At 36.6% G+C, this 27,730-nt stretch overlaps 1 protein-coding gene and 1 pseudogene across 2 annotated transcripts in view; both read right to left on the bottom strand.

Annotated features, from left to right (window-relative positions):
• TAPT1 (transmembrane anterior posterior transformation 1) overlaps positions 1-27,730 on the bottom strand; it is a 125,246-nt gene that overhangs the window by 63,199 nt on the left and 34,317 nt on the right. For both annotated transcript variants that reach the window (XM_074229744.1, XM_074229743.1), the window contains exon 2: positions 10,826-10,956. In XM_074229744.1, the coding sequence (XP_074085845.1) occupies positions 10,826-10,956 (131 nt within the window). The remainder of the gene's footprint in view (positions 1-10,825; positions 10,957-27,730) is intronic.
• LOC141518065 (cofilin-2 pseudogene) lies at positions 10,969-27,672 on the bottom strand (annotated as a pseudogene).

Below are 27,730 nucleotides of genomic sequence, written 5' to 3'. Positions count from 1 at the left end.
GTGTGCCCCCCCAACAGATTTTTTTCCTTCCATTTATCAGTTCCTGTATAGTCATTTACCAGGTTTCATATTATGTCCTACTTTTATTTCCTTTCATAACACAGTGGGTACTTAAGTGCTAAGTATCTAAATGTGCTCATTTCAAGGTAAGATAAGAACAAATAGCTTATAAAAATATTAACAATCCATTCTTATATTCTGTTTATTTGTCTTCAGTTTCTTCTGAGTGCTCTTGGGATGATGTGGCTCATTTAAGTCTCATGCTAAGTTTTATGTAGACTTCACTTCTACTGTAAATAAAGCTCCTGATTTTTCTGCCTTCATTCTTAGAAGTATTTTTACAAATGAGTCTGTATTCTAGGTTTTTGCAAGGCAAATGGGGTTAAGTGGCTTGCCCAAGGCCACACAGCTAGGTAATTATTAAATGTCTGAGACCAGATTTGAACCCAGGTACTCCTGACTCTAAGGCCGGTGCTTTACCGTCCCCCTATGAGTCTGTATTCTAAACTGATTTTGTCTTGGGTTACAAAAGTCTTTCTTGCAAGCCAGAGGAATTTATGGGCTATTATGGCAACTACTTTTTATTAGATAAAATTTTACAGAAATTACAATGATTAAGGCCAATATCTTTGACCTTTTCTACTACCCATTTTTCAATATCAAAAACTCATATGGCTCATTTGGAAAGATCGAATTAAAGTGACTATAGTATGCAGTGTCATTTTATTTATTTATTTATTTAGATTTTTTTTTCAGGGCAATGGGGTTAAGTGGCTTGCCCAAGGCCACAAGGCTAGGTAAATAATTGAACCCAGGTACTCCTGACTCCAAGGCCGGTGCTCTATTCACTGTGCCATCTAGCCGCCCCACTGCAGTGTCATTTAAAAAAAAATTATTCTTTGTCCCAACTTGATGTTGATTTTGATCTCTGCTCTAATCAGATAATAGTCTGACTGTACGTATACATTTTGATATAACTCTTACATCAGGAAAAAGCCATTTAAGGATTGTTAAGATATAGTCAGTTTCATTTTAAAAATGATGTTATTGGTAGCCCAAAACTTTCAATTCTCTTCTGAAAAAAAGCATTCAAGGACAAGAAGGGATCCAGTCTTAGGAGCTCTCTGATAAAATTCATCAGCTAAGGACTCTAACTGAACTTTCGAGAGACAGAACCCACAAAGGGACCCAGTGAGGTAGTTCTCTTACTCAAGGTAACCAGGAAAAGAGCAGAAAGGCTCTGCTCCCTGGGACTGGAGAGGCGGCCCGCCAGAGGGGTGGCCCGCCAGAGCCAAAGAACCTCAGCCTCCCGGAGGCAGCCCCAGGGCGCTGGAGGTCTCAGCTCACAGCAGGGGGGGAGTCTCCTGAGCTGCACCCCGAGGAGCACCGGGCACAAAGTGGGGGAACAGTGGGGGACCTCTGCCAGAGCAGCACGTGGAGCCCAGCCCTCAGGGCACACAGCAAGCAGCATCATCTTTCCCCAGCCCTGATCCAGGAAACAGAAGCAGGCAGAGCCCATAAGCAGGAGCCCCCAGGGCATGAGCCCATTGAGCTGAGGGAGGGGAGTGAAGAGAGACTGCCTAGCTCTGTCCTCTGCCCCTGAAACAGGACTCTGGGGCTCTGACCACATTCAGATCCTGACCACAGTCTAGGCCCCCCCATAGAACAGCAGCCCTCCCCCCACATCAGCTCCTTGGCAGAGGGGGGCGCTTATGGTCTTATAGTCATTCACAGACCAGGAGGGAGGACAGAACCTCACACACTGAGACCCTTGTGAGAGTGTCCCAAAAGCTCAAGAAACACCCCAAACCAGGCCCAGGCTGGGAAAATGAGCAAGCAGAGAAACAAAAAGACTATTGAGAAATATTTTGCAAATGAGCCCAAGAAGGACCAAAATACTCAGTCTGAAGATGAGGAAGCACAAGCTCCTGCATCTAAAGACTCCAAGAAAAACAGAAACTGGGCTCAGGCTATGACAGAGCTCAAAAAAATTTTGAAAATCAAATGAGGGAGTTAGAAGAAAAACTGGGAAAAGAAATGAGAGAGATGCAGGAAAAACATGAAAATGAAGTCAGCAGCTTAGTCAAGGAGATGCAAAAAAAAAAAAAATGCTGAATAAAATAGAATGCTAACAACCAGCTTAGGTCAAATGGATAAAACAGTTCAAAAAGTTATTGAGGAGAAGAATGCTTTAAAAAGCAAAATTGGCCAGATGGAAAAAGAGATAAGAAAACTCTCTGAGGAGAACAAATCCTTCAGACAAAGAATAGAATTCAGGGAGATTGATGAATTTAACAGAAATCAGGAATCAATACTTCAAAACCAAAAAAAATGAAAAATTAGAAGAAAATGTGAAATATCTCATTGAAAAAACAACTGATATGGAAAACAGACTTAGGAAAGATAATTTAAAAATTATTGGAATACCTGAAAGTCATGATCAGGAAAAGAGCCTTGACATCATTTTCAAAGAATTACTACAGGAAAATTACCCTGATATTCTAGAAGCAGAAGGCAAAATAGAAATGGAGAATCCACCGATCCCCCAGAGAAAGAGATCCCAAAAAACCAACCCCTAGGAGTATTATAGCCAAGTTCCAGAACTCCCAAGTCAAAGAGAAAATATTACAAGCAGCCAGAAGGACACAGTTCAAATATCGTGGAGCTGCAGTCAGGATCACACAGGACTTAGCAGCAGCTACATTGGAAACTCTTAGGGCTTGGAATACCATATACCGGAAGGCAAAAGAGCTTAGAATGCAGCCAAGAATGAACTACCCAGCAAGGCTGAATGTCCTCTTCCAGGGAAAAAAGATGGACTTTCAATGAACCAGGGGAATTTCAAAGGTTCCTTTTGGAATGGCCAGAGCTGAACAGAAGGTTTGATCTTCAGATACAGGACTTGGGTGAAGCATGGAGATTGGAGGAGGGGGGGGGGGAATATGAGGGACTTAATGAGGATGAATTGCATGTATTCCTGCATAGAAAAATGACACTGATAATACTCATATGAACCTTCTCAGTTAATAGAGCAGGTAGAGAGAGCTTTTATAGTTGAAGCACAGGAGAAAGCTGAATTCGAAGATAAAATATGGTGTAAAAATGGAGTCAATAGAAAAAAGGGAAATGGAATGGGAGAAAGAAAAAGGAGAGGGGGGAATAGTCCAAGATATTTCACATGATAAGATTTTTTTTTATTACAATGAGCTATTGCAATGATATGGAAGGGGGGAGGCAAGGGGGAATGAGGGAAACTTTGCTCTCATCAGAGATGGCTAGGAGAGGAAACAGCATATATACGCAATGGGGTATAGACATCTGGAGTAAGAAGGAGGGGGGAGCAGGGGGAAGGGGTGGGGATGTGAATAAAGGAGGAGAGGATGGACCATGGGGGGAGAGTGGCCAGATATAATACATTTTCTTTCTTACTTCTTGCAAGGGGCTGGGAATGGAAGGCCTGCCCAGGACCACAGGGCCAGGTGGATTCTGGGCCTAAGGGGTGGTATGGGGGCTCAGGGCTTCTTGGCCCCAGGACCAGGGATCTGTCTTGCTGTGCCACTCAGCGACCATACAGCAGAGTCATAGTGAAAGGAGAGAGAAAATAGAGTACATGGTAGTGGAGAAATAAGAAAGGAGGGAGTTGTGATCAGCAATGGCAAGGGTGGAAAAATATGGAAATAACTTTTGTGATGGACTTATCATAAAGAATGAGATTCACCCATGACAGAGTTGTTGGTATTGGAACAAAGACTCAAGCACATTTTTTGTTATGATTATTTGGGGGAGGGTGCAGGGCAAGTAGGGCTGGATGGCCTGCCTGGGGCCACATAGCGGGGTGATCTTTGGGTGTCTGGGGCTGGATTTGGACCCAGGTGCTCCTGGCTCTAGGGCTCTGTCTGCCACCCAGCCACCCCTACTATCATTATTACTATTTTATTTTATTTTGGGTCTTTTTTTTGGTTTTTGCAGGGCAGTGGGGAACGGGTGGCTTGCATGTAGCATGGCTGGGTGATTGCTGGGTTTACGAGGCTGGATGTAGACTCAGGTGCTCATGGCTCCAGGGCTGTTGCTTTGTCCATTGTGCCACCTGGCCATACCTACCATTATTACTATTATTATTATTTTTTTATTTTAATTTTTTTCTCTCCCCTTTAGTTTTTTCGCCCAAACAAGTCTATCTATATTCATGGGGGAGGAGGGGTATTTTGTTTACTTGTAAACAAGAATATTTTATTAATGTAAAAAAACATTTGTACAAAATAAGAATAAAAAACAAATTAAAAGTTAAAAAAAAAAGAAAGCATTCAAGTATCACAACAATAACAAAAAAGAAGAAGAAAGAGAAACAGACCTAAGGAAAGAAGAGATATCAAAATATAAGGTAACAATGTAAATGAATAGATCACTAAAGGGAAGTTGAACTCTGAGAAATGACAAGATTGGTGAAAGTCTTAGAAACAACATAAGAAATATTCTGCTTCCTACATGGAAAAGAGTGCTAGATAAAATATTACCTATATTGCCAGATATTGATCAGATGTTTTTGTTTAACTTTTTCTTTGCCACAAGGAAGGGTTCAATCTGGGGAATGAGAGGCTGGGTAAGTATTTCAGTGATGTAAAGATAAAAAGCATCAATAAACTCTTTTTTTTTTTTTTAAAAAAAAGGAAAGCATTAGAGAAATATAGATGTGAGGCTTCTGAATAGTTATGAGACTTTTAAGTCTTTTCTTTTCACAAACCTGATTCATATTTTCTAACATTTTGATCATCCTCCCTCCTACTTACATTTGTAATGAAGTCACCAACTATCAAAATGCATACAGACTATAAACTATCCTTTATTTAAAAACATGTAATTCTTAGTGTTTAGGAAGTTATATGAACAAGTTGAAAATGGAGAGACTTTTGGAGAGTGGAAACCTAGTTCTAGCATAATGAATAATGCAAAGCTTTCAGCCAGAGGAAACATTAAAAGTAGTGATACTAGAAATAAATGCTCTGAAAGAAAAAGGAACAAGAGAAAAACTCAGGCCTCAGGACATCTGACTTTCCCAGCCCCTAGTCATACCCCAAAACAAAAGGGAAAACACTCCCTTGTCCTCACGGAGTGAATATAGATATACCAAGTGCAAGAAAATTCAAGGAGGGAGGCAATATTAAGGCAAATGTGATCAGAAAAAGCTTCCTTCTGAAGGTGGCACCCAATCTAAGACTTGGAGGAAACTAAGGATTCTAAAGGGCAGAAATTTGAAAGGGCATTGTCAGGCCCAAGGAACAGTCATGGGATGGAATAATAATTTTGGGAACACTCAGCAGGCTGAGTGGAAATGTGAAATAAGTCTGGAAAGGTAGACTGGAGTAAATCTGTGAAAGGCTTTAAATGCCAAGGTGTAGAGTTTGATCCTATGGAGCCCAGAGAAGTTTCTGGAGTAGAAGACAGACATGATCAGTCAAGTGCTTTAAGAAGTTGATTGGGCAGCTCTGTGGAGGATGAATTGGAGAGGAGAGAAAACAACAAGAGGAGGGGAAAACTTTCAGCCTAAAAAAGATACTTCACTGAATATCAGGTAATCCGTACTCCAGGGAAACACTGTCTGTATAATGAAGATCAAGTTTTCAGTCACAGCGGAATCATTACAGAACATCAGAGAATTTATATTACAGATGTACATGAACATAATGATTAAAAAATTATTAGACAGATCAAAACTTTAATGTACATAAGAAAATCCATACTGAAGAAAAACTCTTTAAATATCATCAATAAGGGGAAAAAACCAGTTAAAGGAATACTTTATGAAGGTAAAAGGATCCCCACTGGTGCAACTCTCCAAAAGTGAGGAATAATAAATATGCTGATGATACAGCTGAGAGGGATAATTAATATATTGAATTTGTCAAGAACCAAAAAGATCTTGATGGACAAAAACAGTAGTTATCAAATGGTGGGTCTCAAATTTCACTGTGTGTACCAGGAAATTTTGGATATTGTTGCAGTTAAAAGTATAAATCATTTTAATATAAATTGTATAGCATATATATATTATAGTATTCACAAAATAAGCAAAACATTTCTCTCATAGTAACTTTCTAATTAACTTCTACTTCTCCCTCTCTCTCTTCCACTTCAATTCTCAGGTCAGTGGCTCATTTCCCCTTGCCTGGACCCTACTCTTGCTGCTTTCCAGTCCTATCTCCTCCTCTGCTCTCCCTCATTTTTAATGTATTGTCTTCTTCCATTAGAACATAAGCTTTGTGAGAACAGAATCCTTAGCTTCCTCCATCATCTTGTTGTTTGTCCTTGTATCCCTAGAATTTAGCAGTGCCTGTCTAGTTCTACCCTAGCCTACCCACATTAACCTCACAATACATCAGACACTGAAATTGCAAAGGACTCCATAAAAGAGATGCTCAAAGAAAATACATTCAAAAATATAAAAATATGATCCTTCACACTCTTCTGCATTGTTTCCAACTTAAATGCTAACAGTTCAATAGTTCCTTAGGGAAAAAATACTTGTTTTTAGGCTTAGTCAAAGGGAGGTGCAGGTCCTGCTCTGGGGTCTATCCTTGACCAACCATACCTGGAATGCTTTTATTCAGTTCTTGGCCCCAAAAAGCTGAAAAGCATAATGAAAGTGACCAAGTGGCAAAAAGCTCTGAGAACAAGTGATATGAGAATTAGGCAAAGAAAGTGGTAAAGAAAAAACTTGGGGGGGGGGGGGATATGACATCTCCAAGTAGTTGAAGGATTGTTATATGGAAGATAAAACTAGACTTTTTCTGCTACATCCCAGAGAGAGAAAAATTGAAAAATTATAAAAAAAACAGATTTCATCTTAATATAAGAAAAAAACATTCCTAATATTTGTAGTTAAAGTTAGCTCAGTAGAGAGTTGGTTTCTCTTCACTAGAGGCACTCAAGCTCAGAGTAGGTGTATCCTTTTATTGGTCATTTCCCATATCCTCTAGGCTATTTCTCTCTTCTTTGATCATATCAGCCTTCTAATTCACACCTTGTCAGGATTCTTTGTCCTTGGGTACTCTCCCTCACCTTCTCTAGATTATTTACACCTGAAGACTTGTGTATCTCATAACTGTCTTATCACAAACCCTGTCTTCCATTTACCTAAATACAATAAAACTTTCTGGATATTCCCTCACAGCAAATGTTGGTATCTGATAATGACTATGTGATTGTAAGGAGAAGAGACACAGATGTATGAGTGACGAAGTCTGGAAGATTCACGTTTCTGTATTCAAATCTGGCCTCAGACATTTACCAGCTGTGTGACCCAAGTCATTCACACTTGTTTGCCTCAGTTTCCTCAATTATAAAATGAGCTGGAGAAGGAAATGGCAAATCATTGTAGTGTTTTTGCCAAGACCCCAATTAGAAGCATAAGAGGTGTATATAATTGAAAAACTGAGCAATAGCTAAAAGGAACCTTGGAATTCATAAAATCCAATTCTCTCATTTTCATAAATGAAGAAATTCTTAAGTCATATCACTATTCAGTGATAGGAATAAAAATTTGAAAGCAGGTCTCCAGAAATTTGATTCCATACATTTTCCTCATGCTGCCTCACTCACTTTGCTGATTCTAATGAGGAAAGAGGAAAACTATGATCATATTAGTATGGAAAATTAAAATATGAGAGCAAAGTGCTATAGAGACTGAAATAAAAATAAGTACAATTTTCAAAAATATTATTTTCAGTTAATTCAGTAAATACTGAATTCAGCCAATTTGTTAAATGTTATATAGGTATTAAGTAAATTATCCAATAGATTACACTGGGAGAAAGCTATAAAAATGTGACTATTAATAAACTAGATTGCTTAAGAGTAATCCACTGTTTTTTTTTCCTATGGTTTACACAGAGTTATAATATGGCAATGATGCAGAGTATGAGGTCTGCACTAACAGTTTTTCCTTTGCTTTAATTTTTTACATAAAGTCTTATTTTCTTTAAAAAGATCAAGATTAACATTTCATCACATGCAAAATACTCCATTATCATATTAAGTTACAAATTTAAAGTGAAAGAAAAAATCCTAAAATAATATATACAATAGTAATCTCCAGTTCAAACCATCAAAAATATCTAAAACAAAAACCACACCACTATAAAACAAAAGCCATAACTAAATTCACAGTGCTGTGCTATAAGATTCTTAACTTCTTCCTTTCTTGGAAGTACGAGATTAAATTTATAAACTTCTCTTTTCAATGAATCCCAAAAAGGAAATGTTGTACTGAAGGAAGAAAGAAATCATTCCTTTATCTAAAAAAAAAATGTGATTTTTAAATGTGTCTTTTAAACATCTGACACAATAGCCTACAAGGCTTATCAAAAGTAATTGAATTAGCTCTCCATGACCTGGATAAAAATCTTACTAGATCACATACTCTTTCATATTAGTCTTCACTCAACTACTTGCTTATTTGCTTTCGGTTACTGTAGTTCAGTTGTGTCTGACTCGACCCCATATGGGTACTCTTAGCAAAACTCTTAGAATGATTTGCCATTTCCTTCTCTGCTGTATTAAGGCAAACAGAGGTTAAGTAACTTGTTCAATGTAACTCAGAACTTCCCAACTCCGGCCCAGTACATTATCCTCTGAGTCATTTATCTACCTTGTTTATTTGCTAGCTCCCCTCCCCCTAAAAAAAATTCATCCAAATGAAATTTCTTTCTGCCCTCTGAAATTACTCTGTTGTCTGATAGCCACTGCTTCAGGTAATTTGTAAGTATATTTCTGAGTAGTCCTTCAAAAAAACTGTCAATAATACAAACATAATGCAAAACAATAGTAAGTTTTGGTTTCTAATTTCCCATAACTATTTTCAATCAGAAATTTAGAATCATAGCCTTGCTAAAATATTGGGATAGGAAATAAGGCAATGTATCCTTTCAAATCATGGCTTTTTCACTATGAAAATTCCAGAAAGTAAAATAAAATTATTATAGGATTCCTAGTCTATTAAGACATAATTTTTATATTTTAAGTAAAGTGAAAGGTTAAACATTTTTGAAGTTCACCATTAACACAAAAATATTGAAGGGTAACTTTTCAACTAGCAATTTTTAATTTGAAGCTTTCAAGTTCACTAACTTCCATTTAGAAGTTAAATTCAAGGTGGCATTTATCTCTTTATTCTCACAAGAAATTCAAGTAGATGAGGCACAAGCTTCAGGGATTTATACTTGACCTATAGCTAAGCACCATAGGGAAATGTCAATTGCTTTCCTACCAGATCTGATCTAGTTCCATTAAATTACACTAAAAGAGATCAGAAAAATAAAATATGTGACAAAGAAGGAAGTATTAAAGGATGTTAAGCCTGCTGGAGATAGAGGCAGTAAAGGATGAATAATAAGATTTTCCTCCAGATTGGAATTTGATGGTTTCTTTTAAGAAGGCCAACCAATAACTGTGATCTTGGGTATGTCACTTAACCCCATTACCTTAAATAAAAAAAAAAGTCAGTCAAAGCCCATTCATTTTCTATTAGATACAGATGAACAGATAGAAGTTTTTTCAGTATGTAGGTGTTTTGATGGGTGGGGACCATAAATAAAATATTTCCTTACCTCTGATTAAAGAAGGTGGAGGGTAGATATTTGAGATTTCCTCCTAGGTTATCTACTTAAGAAGACAGCCTAAGGCAGACACCCAATATTTCCCACCTGGCTACAAATCTCTATCATGCCTCTGGGTCAATTACTCTTTCTCTCTTTAGCATTCCCCTCTGGTCCCCAATAGACCGTAAAGACACTTGAGAGCAGGGGACTATCTTTTGCATTGATTTGTATTCTCAGCACTTAGCACAGTTTCTGAGACCAAGTAGAAGCTTAATAAATTTTATTTCAAAATAGATAATTCATGGTCTATGATTACTGCCTTATAGACTACAACTCTTAATGGTGAAACACTGAATTACTTAATGCTTGTTTGTTTTTTAATTAATATTAATTAATATTAATAATATTAAATTAAATGTAATAATAATAATAATAATGTTTGTCCTTCATTTTTGAAGATCACAACATCAGGGAGGTGATACCATGATAAGCACATGAATTGGATTTGAGTGAAGGGGTGCTGTGCTAAATCACCAGCCTGATTTTCACCCTCTGAACCATCTGGGTCCAGTGGCCAGATATGAATCAGGACAACTGGAGAGGGCCCTGGATGTGAGGCATTCAGTGGTAAGAGTTGGAGGCTGGATTCAAACTCCAGTCCTCCTGACACCAAGGTCAGTGCTCTATCTATAGTGCTACCTTAGGGGGTTTGCCCTTAGCAAACCAAAATAGAGAGCCAGAAAAAGGGATTAGCAAACCAAAATAGAGAGCCAGAAAAAGGGATGAATACCTCTGAAAAGCTTAATTGGAAGTAAGGTCAAAAGGGATAGTTTTGTTTTTTAATTTAAGGACAATCTTTCATTAAAGCCATTCATATACTATCAATAGAACTCTGATTAAACTAAAAGCATATTAAAAAATTGTGGTCCTGACTTTTAAGATAACATTGTTCCAGGGGTGGCTAGGTGGTTGTAGTGGATAAAGCCCAGGCCCTGGAGTCAGGAGTACCTGGGTTCAAATCTGGTCTCAGACACTTAATAATTACCTAGCTGTGTGGCCTTGGGCAAGCCACTTAACCCCACTTGCCTTGCAAAAAAAAAATACAAAAAACAAAACAAACAAACAAAAAGATAACTGTTTCCAGTATCTTTAAAATAAGTCAAATTTATTCTCAAGAACTTTTATATGACAAACATTTTGACTAAGATCTTTAATGAAAAAAAATACAATACCTTTTCCAGTTCTCTTGGTATTCGCATACATGTGTACACTCTCTCTCTTCTTTCTGTATACTTTGCTTCATTATGTTCAAGGAAGTAACCTCTTGTTAGTTCAGCACTGAGGAACCTCAATAATGAAAGCTCTATAGAAAAATAAAGTGACAAAAAAGAAAAAAAACAGTTAGACTCTGCTACAGTAACCCACAATTGAATTAGGGAGACATGTAGTACACAGATGAAGCAACTCAGTAAGACACCTCATGATTGTGCAGCACATAGGTGAATGCTCTGGGATACATGTGGAATGAAGTGCGAGATTTGATTACACAGACATTCAAGAAAGCACCTTCCACAGGCAAGGTTCAGTGCAAATACAGCATATAAACAGATAAATATAAACAAATCAATCTAAGGAGGGAGAGAGCATCAACAACTTGGAGATCAGAGATTTGCTCAGGAGTTAGTATCTGAGTTCTTCCCTGACAGAAGTTAAGTTTAGCTTGCCTATGAGAGGCAGAGGTGAGATGAATGAACTTCAGGGATAGGGAAGAGAAAGGCAAGAGAGGAAAAATAGCATTTCCAGTTTTGGAGGCCGCAACGAGGCCAGACCTTGGGTAAAATGTGGAAGATGTGGCTAGCAGTAACATGAATAATTCTGGAAAGACAGACTAGAATCAGATTGTGAAGGGTTTTAAATGTCAAAGCGAAGTATTTGTATTTTATCCTGAGGCATGAGGGACCCCAGCAGCATTTTGAGCAGAAGAGTAAAATGATAATACTCAAACTTTTGGAAGATTACTTTGGCAGACATGTCAATGATAGATTAGAAAGGGGAGGGACTATAAGTAGACAGATCATTTAGTAAATTATTGAAATAATCCAAACAAGAATGGCTGAGAACCTGATTTAGGATATTGGTGATAAAAGCAGTGACAAAGGGGCAATTCAAGTAACTCAGTAGATATGGGAAAGAATGAAGAATCAAGGATGATTTGAGGGCTGGAAATCTGGGTGACTATGATCACAAAAGAAATAGCAAAGTCTAGGGGAGGGGCATATTTCAGGAGTGAGATGAGTTATATTTTAGATGTGTAGAATCTGAGATGACTCAGAATATCTATATATTAAGAATATTTAAAACAGCAAAGGAAGTATCTAAATTTTAAAAGAGATAATTCCACACTTCTCACCTGATATATAAATTCTTCCTTCCTAGGTCACTCACAAAGTTGTTGAAAAAAGTTTCCATATGCTGCTTGTCTTATCAGAAAGCATCACTTGTGTAATTCTAATGAGTCTTAAGGATCACAACCAAATTCTTGTATCAAATTCGACATGTTTCCCTTCCTTTGCATTATTCTCATGTTTTTTCCCAAGAAAATTCACTCATGTTATCAAAAGAATGTTAAAATTGGAAGGGTCCTTATACATCCTCCAGTCAACATCTCCATTTTACAGACGAGAAAAACAAAACCCAAAGAAGGGAAGTGACTTGTTCATTATCATATAATCAAGGCACAGAATTGGAAAGAAAATCCAATGTTCAAACTATCACCTTTCAAGACTTTTAAAAAAAATACAAACAGATTTCTTATAAGATATGTTATTAGCAGAAAAGTTTCAGTTATTCCTCAGAGATCATTGAACCTAACTCACCTTCTTCCTTTTAACATTCAGGAAATCACAATACTACTGCCTGATTTCTAGACAGACTAAAAAACTATACACTTTCCTTGCCTTTTTGCTGTTGGTTTTGTGGGCATTTTTACTAAGATGTTATGTGTCTTTTTTTAAAAACAAGAACCACTTCCATCCTTATTGTAGGATTACAGCTTTAGAGATTTAGTTAGAGGTCTTGTAGCTCAGCTTCCTTATTTTTACAGATAAAGAGGTGAAGTGACTTTCCCAAGGACTCAAAGCTTTGTTTAGACCTTGAACTCAGGTCTCCCTGACTTTCAGTCAGTTCTCCACACTCTGCAATGCTGCCTCTCTGACAAAAAGTGCAAAATATAAATTTCAATAGGACCCCTAAGAACACTGACATCAGGAAATTGTTAAATTCCCATCTCCCACCACATAGAAAGGATCCTGAATAGCTTTGGATGTCAAATTCCTCATTTGTAAAAGGAGAGAACTGACTACCTTAATCTTTAAAGTCCCTCCAAGCTCGGACAATCTTTGAGACTGAGACTGTATTTGACACATTAAGATCTTTCAGTTAGGTTAAGAGATTTCAATTCATACTTTGTTTTTTGTAATAAGCCATGAGTTTTATTGCTACATAGCCAATTTTGTGGGGGTGGGGAGTTTGATTTCAAAAACAATGTTCCATTTAAGGCTCTTTTCATACAGATATTATTATAACTGCATTACTCAAAATATCTTTAGTTTTGCAAGACTTACATAGTAAACACTTAACTCTTATTCCTATTCTAGTATACATTCAATGGAAAATTAAAAGGCAATAACTACTACTTCATTTAGGAAAATATGGAGATAACAGGAATGAAATCAAGGTACTATAATAATTTGATGACTGATATGATAACTTAATTGACATTCCTTTTTTGAGGGGGATCTAATTATATAAAAATGCTTTCAATGCATAGTTACCCATTAAATATATACATTTATGTGTGTGCCTATATATGTGTGTATATATAAATATGCATATATATATGTATATGCTGCCATGTCACAATAAGCATGTTAAAGGCAGGTTAGGAGTACAAAGCACAAGAACTTCAGGAACTGCAATCAAGTGCAATTCTACATATTACTGAATGAAGTTTAGCATCTGACCAGTTGATCATATTTTCAAGGCATTTAATTAGCTAACCCTTTGCAGTTTTCTAAACTATTCAAATTGATGCAAAGGCATTCCTAGAATTCTACATATAACTACCAGGTTGAAACAGTCCAGCAGCAATCACTAGTAAGCTGTTTAAATTATTGACATATCTTATGTTTTCTGGGAAGGTATGGTAAGGGACAAAATTCTAACATTATTCCAACTGATGGAGCTGCACTTCATTGTCATTTTATAAAGGTCTTCCTTCAACTGGAACTACTACATTACCTCCCAATTTCTCTCCAAGCATTGAATGACCCTTAATATCATCCAAGTCATTTACTTGTCACTTATGTTTAATACCTGTAAATTTCTTTTTAATGGCATTTTTAGAACCAGCACAAATCATCTTGCTTTTTAAAGGTGCACATTCTGGAGCCCAGAATATCAAAACTAGGTCTTCTTTCTTAGATTCTTTTGTGTCATATGTGCCATCATACAGAGCATATCGGCAATCATTCAGAGTTTGCAACTTCACAAAAGATGTGTAGGAGTCACCAATGTCACCCACCAAGATCTGCTTTGCTTCCTCTACAATTATTTGTTTTTTGTCATCATTTAAACAGAAGAAAACAGCTTTTTTTTCTTTTTTTGATCTCCTCTTGTGTAGATTTCCTTACTTTCATGTCATTAAAAACTTTTTTTTTTACTTCATCAATCATAGTTACTCCAGAAGCCATGGTTCCTGGAAGTAAGGTTGCAGTAGCAGATCCTCATTCAGTGGCACTGGGCAGAGAGGAGAGGAGGAACCAATTCAAACTTTTTTAAATGCCTACTCTTATTTCCAACATACTGTGACAGATAAAGAGCTGAAAAAAAAAAGACAAAAATGCCACAGGCCTTGCCCTTAAGGAGCTTTAATTCTATAGAAATGAACCAAAAATACTTAGTACTTAAATACTTAAGAATTGGAGGAAACTGAAAAGACTAGAAGTTATATAGCAAACAAACTGTAGAGAGAGAAGAGAGAGGAACAATGAACAGAAAAGGCATCTGAAAGCCTGTGGTCCTGGGATCTGAAGACTTGGGTTCAAATTCAGATTTTAAGAATTTCTAATTGTTCTTGCTTGACAAGTCATTTTATCTCAGTTTCAATCTATTTTTAAAAACGGGAGTAATATTATTTGCATTACCTATGTCATAGGATCAGTGTAAATAAAATCCTTAAAGATCATTAGATAAGCAGCAACTATTTTGATATTAGAGAATAGCATTGGCAACAAAAAGGATAGGGTGGATTGTAAATAATCACTTGCATATTAACATTTTGAGAAGGCAGGGAAGCAATTAGAAGTTTTTCTCTGCAAATAACAACCAGTTAACATTTAAAGCTTTACTATAAAAACTCTACCCCAAAGTTTCTATTTTCTACCAAAGATTGATGACCATTATAATAACAAGGTACATGATAACAGAGTTCTACTGATTGCCTATATTTGTTTTGAGGATGATATAGATTTATTATGATACTTCAGTTCTCTGAAAAAAAATGAATACACATGTTTATAACCATCTGCATTGATTCACTGCCAAAATGACAGTTTAAAATTGTATAATAAAATATTAAAATTGGATGTAATTTACCAACTTCAGGACTTATGTTCCAAATAAAAGAGATATACTTCACTTTACCAATATCCATACCTAAACCTGAAGATTAGGAAAAATAATGGAACAAATCTATATAAGGCTTATCACTCAGAACCAAATCTGTTGAGTATGCTAAAGAATGAAGTCTTATTCAGGTATAGTCTCACTAGAAGGCCAGGGTTCTTCCAACTCAAAGACCCAATACTGGGAGTATGGTGGAGTCAGTTTATAACTTAAGAGATGGATAAATTTTCAGTCTGAGCATTTAAGTTTTGGCTTGATGGTTTTATTGACAATCTAGACTGGAGAAAGTGATGAGGAAAACACTAATAATTGAGATGCTCTTCAGAAAGCCTATTGTTAAAGATTTAGCAGTACATTCTGGAGCTGATTATCTCTTGGGTCAACCTGGAAGTCAAAGGTTTTCAAAACCAATAATCCATCCGAATTGCAATGAGTAAAATCCCCAATTTTGAATCTCAATGATCCAAAGGCCAGATCCATGTAGTTACAATAGATGTCCTCTCTGACACATCCTGAGAAAAGAAAGGTATGAAAAATTAACCCTTTAATTTGCCTTGCAACCTGAAGTAAAAAAATCCAATTAATGTTCCCTTTACTACAGAGATAAGAGTAAATCTAGTTTCCTTTCTCCTTTTGCCCACTGGATTCTTGTTCCTATTTTATTTCTCAATTAAAATTTCTTGTCAAAATCTATGAAGGCAGGGTACTAATCTCCTATTGAGTAAATTATTCCTGTCTCCCTCCAATTCTAAATGCTGTTGAAATAGCTAGACAAAGTCACTCAACTATCCTGACAAGGCCTCCTGGAAATTCATGTTACTTAATCTCAACTTTATCTTCCTTGTGGTTACACAATTCTTTTACTCCTCCATAACTGATTCACCATGATGGCAGTTCCAAATCTTTTCATATCAACCTCAAGACTCTCAAAGTACTCCTCTTCCCAAAGCCTCCTAGATGAGGATCAAACTGCTTATTTTCCTAGAAAATTGAAGATATTAACTACTATCTTCCTCTTATCCTTCCTAGAAAACCACTTCACACCTTTCCCCATTAGTCCCTCCCTTATTTAATCTGAAGGTCCTCTGATTTCCACTATCAATTTTTCAGTCTTTTATCTATTGGTGTCTTTTCTAATCCAAACAAATCCATTTCCCTAATCCTAACAAGAAAACAAAACCCTACTAGATTCTTCCATCCCCACTACCTATCATCTTATATGTCTTTTTCACTTTTTCATAAAACTCCTTTTTTATATTGTTTACACAAGTTGTTTATACAGGTTGCCTCCAACCCTACCTCCAGTTTCTTCTAAACCCCTTGTAATCAGGTTTCCAACTTGATCATTCAATTGAAACTGTTCTTTACTAATACTAATACTAATACTAATACTAATACTAATACTAATACTAATGATCTCATCAGATCTAATGGCCTTTTGTCAATCTTCATCCACCTTTACAATGCTGCATGAAGCCTTTGACACAGTTGACTACCTTCCTCCTGTATGTTCGATCTAGATTTTCTGCCTCTCCTGGATCTTCCCCTACCTGTCTGACTGCTTTTTCTCAGGTTTTTTATGCTGGATTATGTCATGCGCCTATTGTGAATGCATTCAAGGTTCTAGCCTGAGCCCTCTTCTCCTTTTTCTTTACCTTTTCTCATTTGGAGTATGCTGGAGTTACGTTTGAATTGGCTTGAGAAAATTGACTGTTAATTTTCAGCATAAGCATTTACACCTCAGAAATTGACTTATTTGTTAGACTGGCTAAAAAGTGAAGGTTCAATCATGTCACACTAAGCCACCCCCCCCAACCTCCTCATAAGCACACACTCGACCTACAGCAGGGCAGGAACATCAGGCCTGAGAGCCTTATAAGGCCCTGAAATCATTTTTAATCTGGCACTGCCAAGGGAACCATAGGTGAGACTCAAAATTCAATAAATCTAGGCACTTTTAAGGGGTGAATTAATTAAATGTTTGACCAAATATAGCAGGTTAATTTTTAAGTTTTGGTTGTTAAAAAGCTTGAGATTCCTTTAGCTTTTCAAGTCTATATATACCTTACACTCCTCCATTTAATATTCAGCAACAGGGACCTCCCTGATGGGCTCCTTGTTATTCTTTGAACAAGGTACTTCATTTCCAGACTCCAGGCACTTATTTTTTTTTTAGGTTTTTTGCAAGGCAAATGGGGGTAAGTGGCTTGCCCAAGGCCACGCAGCTAGGTAATTATTAAGTGTCTGAGACTGGATTTGAACCCAGGTACTCCAGACTCCAGGGCCGGTGCTTTATCCACTGTGCCACCTAGCCGCCCCCTCCAGGAACTTTCAATGACTATCCTACATGCATGCAAGGTTCTTTCTTCATATCTCTACTGCTGAACTTTCTTGGCTTTCTTCAAATTCCAGCTAAAATCATTTCTGAAAGAAGTTTTTCCAAATTCTTTTTAATCCTTATTTCTTCCCTATATTGATTATTTCCTATTTATCCTGCACATAGCTTGTCTGTACATGATTATGTTCATGTTGCATTCCCAATTAGATTGGTAGTTCCTCGGGAATAGGCACTCGCTCATGCCTTTCTTTGTATCCTGATGCTCACCACAGCAACTAGCACATATAGCCACTTAATAAATGTTTACTGACTGACTAGAGAAGTTTTTAATGCAGATTAAACTCAGCTGTCAAAAGAACAATTCCAACTTTTTTTTGATGTTTGTTTTGTTTTCCTGAAGAATAAATTATTAAACATTTGCCAGTACACCTCTATTTTGGTGATTTCATCGGCTCTCATAGGTTCAACTGAGATGTCTCTGCAGATGCTTTTCATTGAGGCAGAATCTTTCTCCTATGCTCCAATCCTTAATCATCAACAGCCTACCAAGCATTTCCAACCAGATGTCCCATAGATACCCCAAAATCAACACTTTAAACTTGAACTCATTATTCATTATCATTTACTCTAAACCCAGTTCTTCTAAATTTCCCAATGGGAAACTATAATAAGTGCTTTGCTTCTACCCAGAAATGAACAAGAGGTCAGCTAAAATCCTGAGGGCTATAGGAAAGGGAGTCTCTACCAGCTCTATCCCTAGGTTGTCTTGTATCAAGAACACAAACTAACATTGAAAATGTGTAGCCTCCTAGGCTCTGTGTCGAGTTAGTAAGAATGAAGGGTTCCTCTAAATAAGTTCTCAGAGTGTTCAGAAAGCTCCAAGGTGGGGAACTTGGAAGCCATGGGGAACATCATGGGGTAATGCTCAAGGGAGAAGATGCTGCAGAACTCGCTCAAAAACATGCAAAGACTAGAGGCTGAAGAAGGCAGAAACTCTTTTCTGACATGCCAGAGAGGTTCCTAAAGTTCTAGTACTCAGACTCCCAAAGATGCAAAAAGCCTAAAACTGGAAGATGATCAACCAAAAAAATGGTATTAGTGTCAAGATCCTGGTTCTGAAACAAACCAAATTTAAAAACTAAGTGTGGAGAAGTTAGTAAATAAAACTCACCAACAGTATAAAAATTATTGTAGATCTAGAGATTCCCAAAAGAAGGAACAAGTAACTCCATAATGACTACAAGCAGAGAGAAAAATGAAGAGCTAAAAAAATGAAATAAAAATTCTAGAGGAAAGAATGAAGAGAATAAGGAGTTCAAAGGACAAAAAAGACAAACTTTACCCAAAAAGTGTAAACTCTAAAAACTAGAATAGACCAGAGAAATGTCTCGGAGAACAAGAAATATTAGAACAAAAACAAAAGTTTGTATAGAAGAAAGTGCAACTGTAAACAAATGACCAGAAAAAAAGAGATCAAGGAGAGATAATTTAAAAATCATTAGACTCTGAAACAATAATTTAATTAAAAAAATGTTCAGTTCAATTAGAACCAAAGAGCAAAGTTCGACTAAAAAGAGTGCATTAAAAATCTACTGGAAGAAGCCCTAAAAGGAAATGTTCCAGTAATGTCAGAACCAAAATCCAGGACTAACTATCCTACTCCTGTCTGCCAAATATTGCAAACAGTTCAAATATCAAAGTACTAGAGTCAGGATCAATACCTGGCAACTCTTACTAAAATGAGAGGAGATCCTAGAATACTACAGTCCAAAAAGAGAAGCTTACAACCAAGAATAACTTGGTTATTCTGAATATTATCCTACAAGAGAGGGAAAAAATGGTCCTTTAATAGTGAAGATGACTTTCAAACATTTCTCATGAAAACTACTAGAGCTCAGCAGGGTCTTTTATATACAAATACAACAGTCCAAAGAAACCTAGGAAGGCAAATTTAGCTGAAACTGTCTGTAAGATGATGTAGTGCTAAAATTTTAATAAGGGGAATAGTAACAAATATCCCTTCAGAAACTTAATGACCTCAAAGCATACTATAGATAGAAATAAATAAAAACAGAGGTAGATTAATTCTGTTTTGAGAGTTTTAAGAGGGGAAAGAGAAAGAAGAAAGAGAAGAGAAGGTAAGAGGACACTAATATAGAAAAAGATAAGAAAGGGCTTGAACTTACTATTTCTTATAATTGTTGAGCATGAGAAGGGTAATATACAATACGCGGAGGAAGGGATGGGGGAATGGTATAGGGTGAACTTATCTCAAATGATCAAAGAAATGTTAAAGACACATTTTTCTCTTCTCTCTAGGTTTCCAGGACACCATTTCCTCCTGGTTTTCTTTCTTCTCAGTCTCCTTTGATCTCTCCAGATCATCCTCTCTAACTAAAATAGGTTCTAACTATTCTCCCACCTTAAAATTCTCCCTTCAATGCAGAAGTTATTTTTTTTTTCTAAAATACACCTAAGACTAATAATTCATTTTCCTGTTCAGTAAAACGGTTTAATTAGACATTTTAAAGTCCTCAGAGCCTGGCTGCAATATACTTTTTCTAGTCTTATTATACTTTCGCCCCTCTTCAGGGGCAAAGTCACACTGTGTTTCAGCCAAGGCACACTATCTCTTCCATCTTCATAAGCCTTTGCACAAGCTGTCCCCAATGTCTGAAATATATTCACTCCTCATACCTACCTCTTAGAATCCCAAGTTTTCTTTGATACTTAAATATCATTTCCAAAGGAGCCCTGGTCTATGTCTCCCCTTCCCCCTCCCTCCCAAGGTCAGTCCCTCCACTTGAAATTACCTTGCTTGGATTGTGTTATCTACTTGTATATATATACACTTGGTCTTTTTTTAAAAACTTGGGAGGTGGGGGTAGAAGCCAGTATCCCTGGCACAGGTGAAGTGCTTAATAGATTTTAAATTGATTTCTTCCTAATGATGCAGAAAAACATGGACTTGGGAGTGATGAGATCAGTTGAAGACAAACTTTGTAAATGTTTTTTGTTTTCATTGTTAAGGGAATCTTCCTTCTTCCTTTAACATCTAATTTAGGCCACACTTGAGGGCCTGACCTTCAATCTAATTTATATTGCATGGTCTTCTGCTGGGGCAGCCAGGGAGCAGGCACTGGAAAGACCACCCAAAATAGACCCCTCTTCAAAAGGCAAAATCTCCAAAGCCGGACTTGGGTAACTCCCAGGTCACCACCCTCTCCCATGGACTCTGGGAGAGAGTTTAAGGAAATTGAGGAAGGGCTCGCCTTCTTTTTTTTTACTTTACAGCCTCCTGCTGAACCCTGACCAGCTGGCCTGGCCAATTCAAATCAACAATCCACTTGGTCTTCTCTTTAAACTCTCTTAAGTTTTCTATTACTTTCTTTTTTTCCCCCCTTCTTTTTCTTCTTTTTAGGTTTTTACAAGGCAAATGGGGTTGAGTGGCTTGGCCAAAGCCAAGCTAGGTAATTATTAAGTGTCGGAGGCCGGATTTGAACTCATGTACTCCTGATTCCAGGGCCGGTGCCCTGTCCACTGCACCACCTAGCCACCCCTCTGTTAAGTTCTTAATATGTTTCAGCTTCTTTTAATAAATCTCTATCTTCTTTCCAAAACCTGCATTCCCAAGTCTGAGTTGCAATTCATCACGAGGCAGAACTGAACCCAGAAACAAATCACTGGCTACACTAAGAATATATGCTTAATTTTTTACATCATATTATTGTAAATATTCTTATAAAACTTTCTAAAGTGATTCTGTCCTAGAATTTTGAACAGAGTAACTTTAGCTGGTCACTTTATAGTTCAGTTTTCTTTACAAGAAGGAATGAGTTATTTCAATAATTTTTCTCATCAGTTGCATTCTTATTGTTTCATAATTTAGAATGTTGCTTAGTGTAACCTTTTTATTGCTTTCACTTTGAGCTAATAGAATGTGTGATACTGATACATTTCTCATCAAGAACTACAATGCTGCCTTTTTCATTTCTAATTACTAGGAAAACAAATGCTTCCATATTTTATTAACACCATGGCTTGCCAAGTTTAACAATTTTACTGAAGATACAGTCATATTAACTATAAAAGCTATGAGTTCTTTTGCATCTTGATCTACTTTATGTCTTATCAACTTAGTTGGGAAAATGTAGAATGTGTATCCTGGGGATAAGTCTAGTTTGGAGGGGGAGCAGTAAAAGATAAACATAGAAAAACAAAATAGCACTAGACTATAGCAGTCCTTGAGCTCCAGAAAAAGGAGTTTGAATTTTTCTTTGTAAGCAAAAAGAAAACAAAAATCCAAGATGTTTGTAGCGAAGTGATCTGACCAGAACTATTTGGTGGCAGTAGTGGGAAAGGATAGCCGTGAAATGCTTAGGAGATAAAATATTGATGGCCAGATGAATTACTAAAAAAACAAAAACAAAAAACAAAAAAACCCCACCACTGTTAGCAACCTCTGTATAGAAAGATCTGTGGCACATCAGGATCACTAGCTCTCTAACACAGTATACCATACATTTTTTGTAATATACTAACTTCCACATATTTGATATTCTTATTACTTCTATAAACATTATCGGGCATCGAGCTCTATCATTTGGATGGTCTTTGCCTAATGCATTTTTGCCCATGCCTTTTGGTTCTAGCAATTTCCCTTGATCCTGATACATTCATTAATCTGACTGCCACCAGATGAACTTTTTGTGACTATTTTTGGCTTTACAATGTAGCTCAGGGCAAGCAATCACCAGCAATACTGAAGGGGGAATGAGGGGCTGAGAGAGCCACAGACTCAAAGGAGGGAACTTGTATAAAAAAATTCATAAAAATCAAATATCCAGTTGGTTGAGACTTTAAATGCTATACCACATCAAAGACATCTGAATAATAGTTACCATTTATAACTTCAGTTTAAATTTATTTGTGGAACTTCAGAATTTAAAAATGCAGATTAGTTTCTCAGTATAATAGTAAATGCATTTTACTTATGGTTATTCCAGGCAAATAGGTAAAAAGAAACTGTATTTATTAGTGTTATGAATGGACTTAACCTTCCTTTGCCAATGATCTACAAAGTAGTCCAAAGACTATTACATCATTAACAAGTTCAAAGATCATAAATCTAGAGCTGGAAGAAATCTCACAAGCCATCCAATCAAATCTCACCATTCTATAGATTAAGAAAGGGAGATGCTGAAAGGATAAGTGACCTGCCCAATATTTCATGAGAAGTAAATATCAGAGGTTAGATCTTTGCTTCAGAATCAAGGTTAGCTTTAGTGATCCATGAGTTCAGGAGAAGTTTAGAGTCTTATATGTAACAATCTATGTTATATATGTGTGTGAGTATTATGTACATATATATGTATATGACTAACCCTATTAAACATATATATGACCAACCCTGTTAAATTGGTTCGAGGAACTCTCATGGAAAAATTCTTTTATCAATGCTGCTCAATCTAAGATATGTGACTTGAACACTGAAAAGTTAAAGAATATGCTCATGGTCACAAGGCCAGTTTGTGTGAAGGGACAGGTACTTGAATCCTGGAATTTCTCACTAAGGGGTAGGTGCTCTAGCCATTACACCCCACTGCTTCTTAACAATCATGTTATTGACAAATATGGACAGTTTACATATAAGGCATCTGATGCTGCAAAATCATATGCAAAAGGCCAAGTATTCTTGACTCCAAGTCTAATCTATTCCTCAACAATTCCTCTCCTCTCAATCTTTTTTTCTTTTTCTGCTTTTTTTTTTGTTTTGGCAAGGCAACAGGGTTAAGTGATCTGCCCAAGGTTACACAATTATTAAGTGTCAGAGGTGGAATTTGATCTCAGGTTCTCCTGACTCCAGGGCGGGTGCTCTATCCACTGTGCTACCTAGTTGTACCTATGTCTATTTCTTTTGGAAGAAAATTATTTAAATTTTACTACCAAAACAAAAATTGAGAGATTGTACAATTGTTAAAAATATGCTTGCATAAAGAAATAATAACTAGCATTTAGATAATGCTGTTAAGCTTGTGAAGCATTTTACATACTCAAACTTATTTAAGTCTTTCAACAACAGTGCATTATTCCAGTTTTTTTTTTACAGAGTCAGTAAGTTCATATTTCATGCTCATGATCATAGCTAGGTAATATTCAGAGGAGAGATTTAAACCCAGATTTGAATTGACTAAGTTAAAGTCTAGTACCATATTCATTTTTTTGCTTATTTAATTTAGTGTACAGCAGGTTAGGGGTGGCTAGGTGGCGCAGGGGATAGAGCACCCGCCCTGGAGTCAGGAGTACCTGAGTTCAAATCTGGCCTTAATAATTACCTAGCTGTGTGGCCTTAGGCAAGCCACTTAACCCCATTTTCCTTGCAAAAACCTAAAATAATAATAATAATAATAATAATAATAATAATAAATAATAATAAATGCAGAACAGGTTATATAAGTATCAAAATCCACCGAAAGAACCCAAATTCTCTGTTTAGTTACTTATTTTTTTTTTGCAAGGCAATGGGGTTAGGTGATTTGCCTAGGTCACATAGCTAGGTAAATTATTAAATGAATGAGGCTGGATTTGAACTCAAGTCCTCTTGACTCTAGGGCCAGAGCTCTATCCACTGTGCCACTTAACTGCCCCTAAGCCCTAATTAATCATATCTAACTAAATCTTTTGGAGGAAATGCTGTCAAGTAGCAATTAACTTATTTGACTTTTTTCAACTTTCACAGCTCATCTCCTTCACCTTTCCAATAATACTAAATTAAATGGTCAAACATGGTGTGTGTGTGTGTGTGTGTGTGTGTGTGTGTGTGTGTGTGGAGAATAGCATGACTGACAATGATCTAAAAATGCATATCTAGAATATTGCTATGATAGGAAGTCATTAAAATGTTTATTGAGTCCAAATACCATAGCACTCTTAGCAGATCTAACAATCAAAAGATGAGAATGCAAGTTGCCTAATTCAATTAAATATTAATTAAATGCCTACTATGTGCAGGAAGATGAGTACAAGTGGGTAAAATCACTAGGTCAGGCACTGGATTATTATCCTCTTACATTTACTATCCCTTTTATGCTTACTAACCTCTGTTCTAACAAAGAGAAATGAAAAGATTGGCAGTTATTGGTATGATTGGAAAAGAGAAAGATTACAAGATCTAAAATATATATAGTTCAAGTAACCTGTTGATCAGCTCTCCTGAGTTACAAACTCCTATTGATTACCAGACTGCCTTTGGCACACTGCCCTAAATTCCTGGTCACTTAAGGAGAGAAAGAAAGCTAAAAGGCTTTTGATAAGATCAACAAGTGCTAACTGCATGATAATAAAAGCAAGTAGAGCAGATACGGTAACATAGTATACATTTCCAAAGACACTTGGTAGTGTCAAATTCTGGAAAGATTCACAGAGGATTAAAAAAAAATGAATAGTTTTTGCATTAAAACAACAAAGTTTTTTCATAATTAAAATCTTTGATCACATTTAAAAAAAAAGTTTAGGAATCACTACCCTACATCTTCCTTTCTCCACAGCCTCATCCACTGGATATAAAATGGTGTTGTATAGATGAACAAGGTCATAATCCAAAAATACAAACTAAAAATTTTTACAGACTGAATAACAAAATCTTTGATTTAAAATCACTTCTGTGTCACTACAAGTCATATACACATCACTCTAGTCACACACACACACACAGACACACATAGGCAGTTGATATATTGAGGCAAACATTCTCCTTACTTTAAAAAAGTATGTCTGCTCTGTTAATTTTCATTAACTGTACTTTAAATAAAAAGCCAAAGGTAACAACTTCATAGTTCCTTGGTTGATGAGTCTGAATATGGTATGTATGCTTAAGGCTGTGATAAAGCATTTTGATTTGAGAAAGCAAAGATAGGAAGTATTGAGGAAAGTGGGATACTCTAAGTACTCTTAAGTAAAAATAGTGTAAAGTTTTAAAGGCTAACATTATTTGTATTGACAAGTAATAAAGGCAGAATAGCAACTTTTGAAATGTGTAATTTCCTAAAATCCATATATAATTTTAAAGAAATCAGAGTAAAGATTGGCAGCATCTCAATTTGGATGCTTTTAATTTTTAAGTTCAGGCAAATAAAACAGTCAGCCAAAAGGAACATTTAATACCTTTGTCTTAGCTCCTGCCAATTCAGAGAGTAAATACTCCTTTCAAGCAGGATTCTGAAGATAAAATGAGAACAAAAAAGAGTTCAGGGGGAAAAATGAACAATTTAAAATATTTAATTTTCTGCACACTCAGAGCAAAAATGCTGAGGCTGTAGATTTTTCTAGATTGTAACATTAATTACATACTACTCACCATCCTCTACACATCTGTCTCTCAAATCATTAAAGTCATGATGAGTTCATTTTGATGCTAAATTATGGTCAATTTTATGAATTAATGTAGGGGCATGAATTGCAGCAGATAAAAGGGTGGAAAGATTGTTAAGCAACTTTTCAGTAAGAGAAAAAAGAATGTATGTCTACAGATGAACTGGTTGTGCAAGAATAGAAAATGGTACAATCAGTCCATATTCAGTGAAACAGCACACTAACAAATTCAGTTGTGTTTGAAGTCATATAAGATAACAGTATTGTTACATTTATTTCACTTACTCTAGAGGCAGTGAGGATAAAGAACTCGGATTCAAGTCCTGCCTCTTATGCATAGTAGGTACTGGGCAAGTCAATCTCTTTTTACTAATTATGATTTGTAGTGGTGTAGGGAGTTAGTCTAAAGAAAACATATTCCCTGGTCAAATCCCAGTCTCTGGAGGCAGTAATTAAATCAAATTCGGAATACACAGTGTATTAAAAAGCACTGGTTAAAGATTCTAGAAACTTGGGTACCAGTTCCAGTTCTGTCACTTTCCAGCAGAACAATTTTGGTCAAGTCATTTAAACTTGCTGAAGATATTTCTTAAAGCATAGAATAAGCTAAGTTCCATTATAGCTAATATTCCTTCCAAATCTAAACTTTCTGGATTCTGAAATTCCACAGTTTAAAATAATTGTTTTAAGGGCAGTCACTTACTGAAGTTTGAAAAGAAAAAGAACACTGGACTGGAATTCAAAAGACCTTGGTTCACATTTTATCTGCTACTTATTAGCTGGATGGATGACTGGTAAGGTCTTGGTTAAGCTAAGTTATAAAATTTGTACTGTCACTCTAATGGGGTTAAGCATAAGGATGAAAGGAGGTAATGTAAGTAAAACCTTTATAAAACAAACAAAATTCATATTATTAAAAGATTATTATAAGACTACATGAAAATAGCCATAAGAAACCAAATGACACTTGTCCATTTTCTTCTACTTTCCCACTGCCTCTTCTTCAAGAAACTCGTTATAGTTCAGTGAAAAATCTGAGGGAGGTTAACTTCTACATGAATATTTCTGAGAATGTGCAGGAAAAAATGGGATTCTAGTACTTTCCCCCAAGTCTCTTGTCAAGACTGAACCGCTCCTCTCCAAACATCAAAATCCTAACAGCTCCACTAATTCAAAAATAGAGGAGCTGACTTCAAATCTCCCTCTATCACTGGAGCCCCGGTTCAGTGGATGATTTCATCGGACTGTGGTGAATTTTAAAATTAGTCATTTTTAAAATTGAAAATGTAGGCACTGGCTGATGGCTAAAGGTCTGGTGATGACCCTCTCCAAAATCCGCTGGTCTGATCGTTGGATAATAATAATGATAATGCTAATTTCTCAATGCTACAGAAGTTTAAGGTTTGAGAAGAGTCACTGTCATCAGGCTGACAGTAAGGACCAAGTAGACTCTCATGTACCCTCACGACTCGTCTCCCGGTAGCTAGATGACAGCTTCCTAGAATTTTCAGTATTTACCTAAAGGGCTGACTTAGGAGCCTGCAAAAGCCGCCCCTTTTCTTCCGTTTCCAGCTCCTGGGGCTGCTAGCCGAGGTGAACCGGCTCTTCACGCCTAGTTCCTTCCCACAAAGTGGAACCGTCGCCCGCCGAGCCCAGGACTTGGGAAGGAGAGAAGCCGCGGCTGCAACATAGTAGCCCCCAAGGGCAGCCTCGCGCCTCAGCCAATGGCAACAGTCACAGCTCC

The sequence above is a fragment of the Macrotis lagotis genome, chromosome 3 (genome assembly GCF_037893015.1).
Source record: "Macrotis lagotis isolate mMagLag1 chromosome 3, bilby.v1.9.chrom.fasta, whole genome shotgun sequence".
Taxonomy (NCBI): domain Eukaryota; kingdom Metazoa; phylum Chordata; class Mammalia; order Peramelemorphia; family Peramelidae; genus Macrotis; species Macrotis lagotis.
Note: the sequence above shows the minus strand (reverse complement) of the source record. Positions and strands in the feature narration are given on the sequence as shown.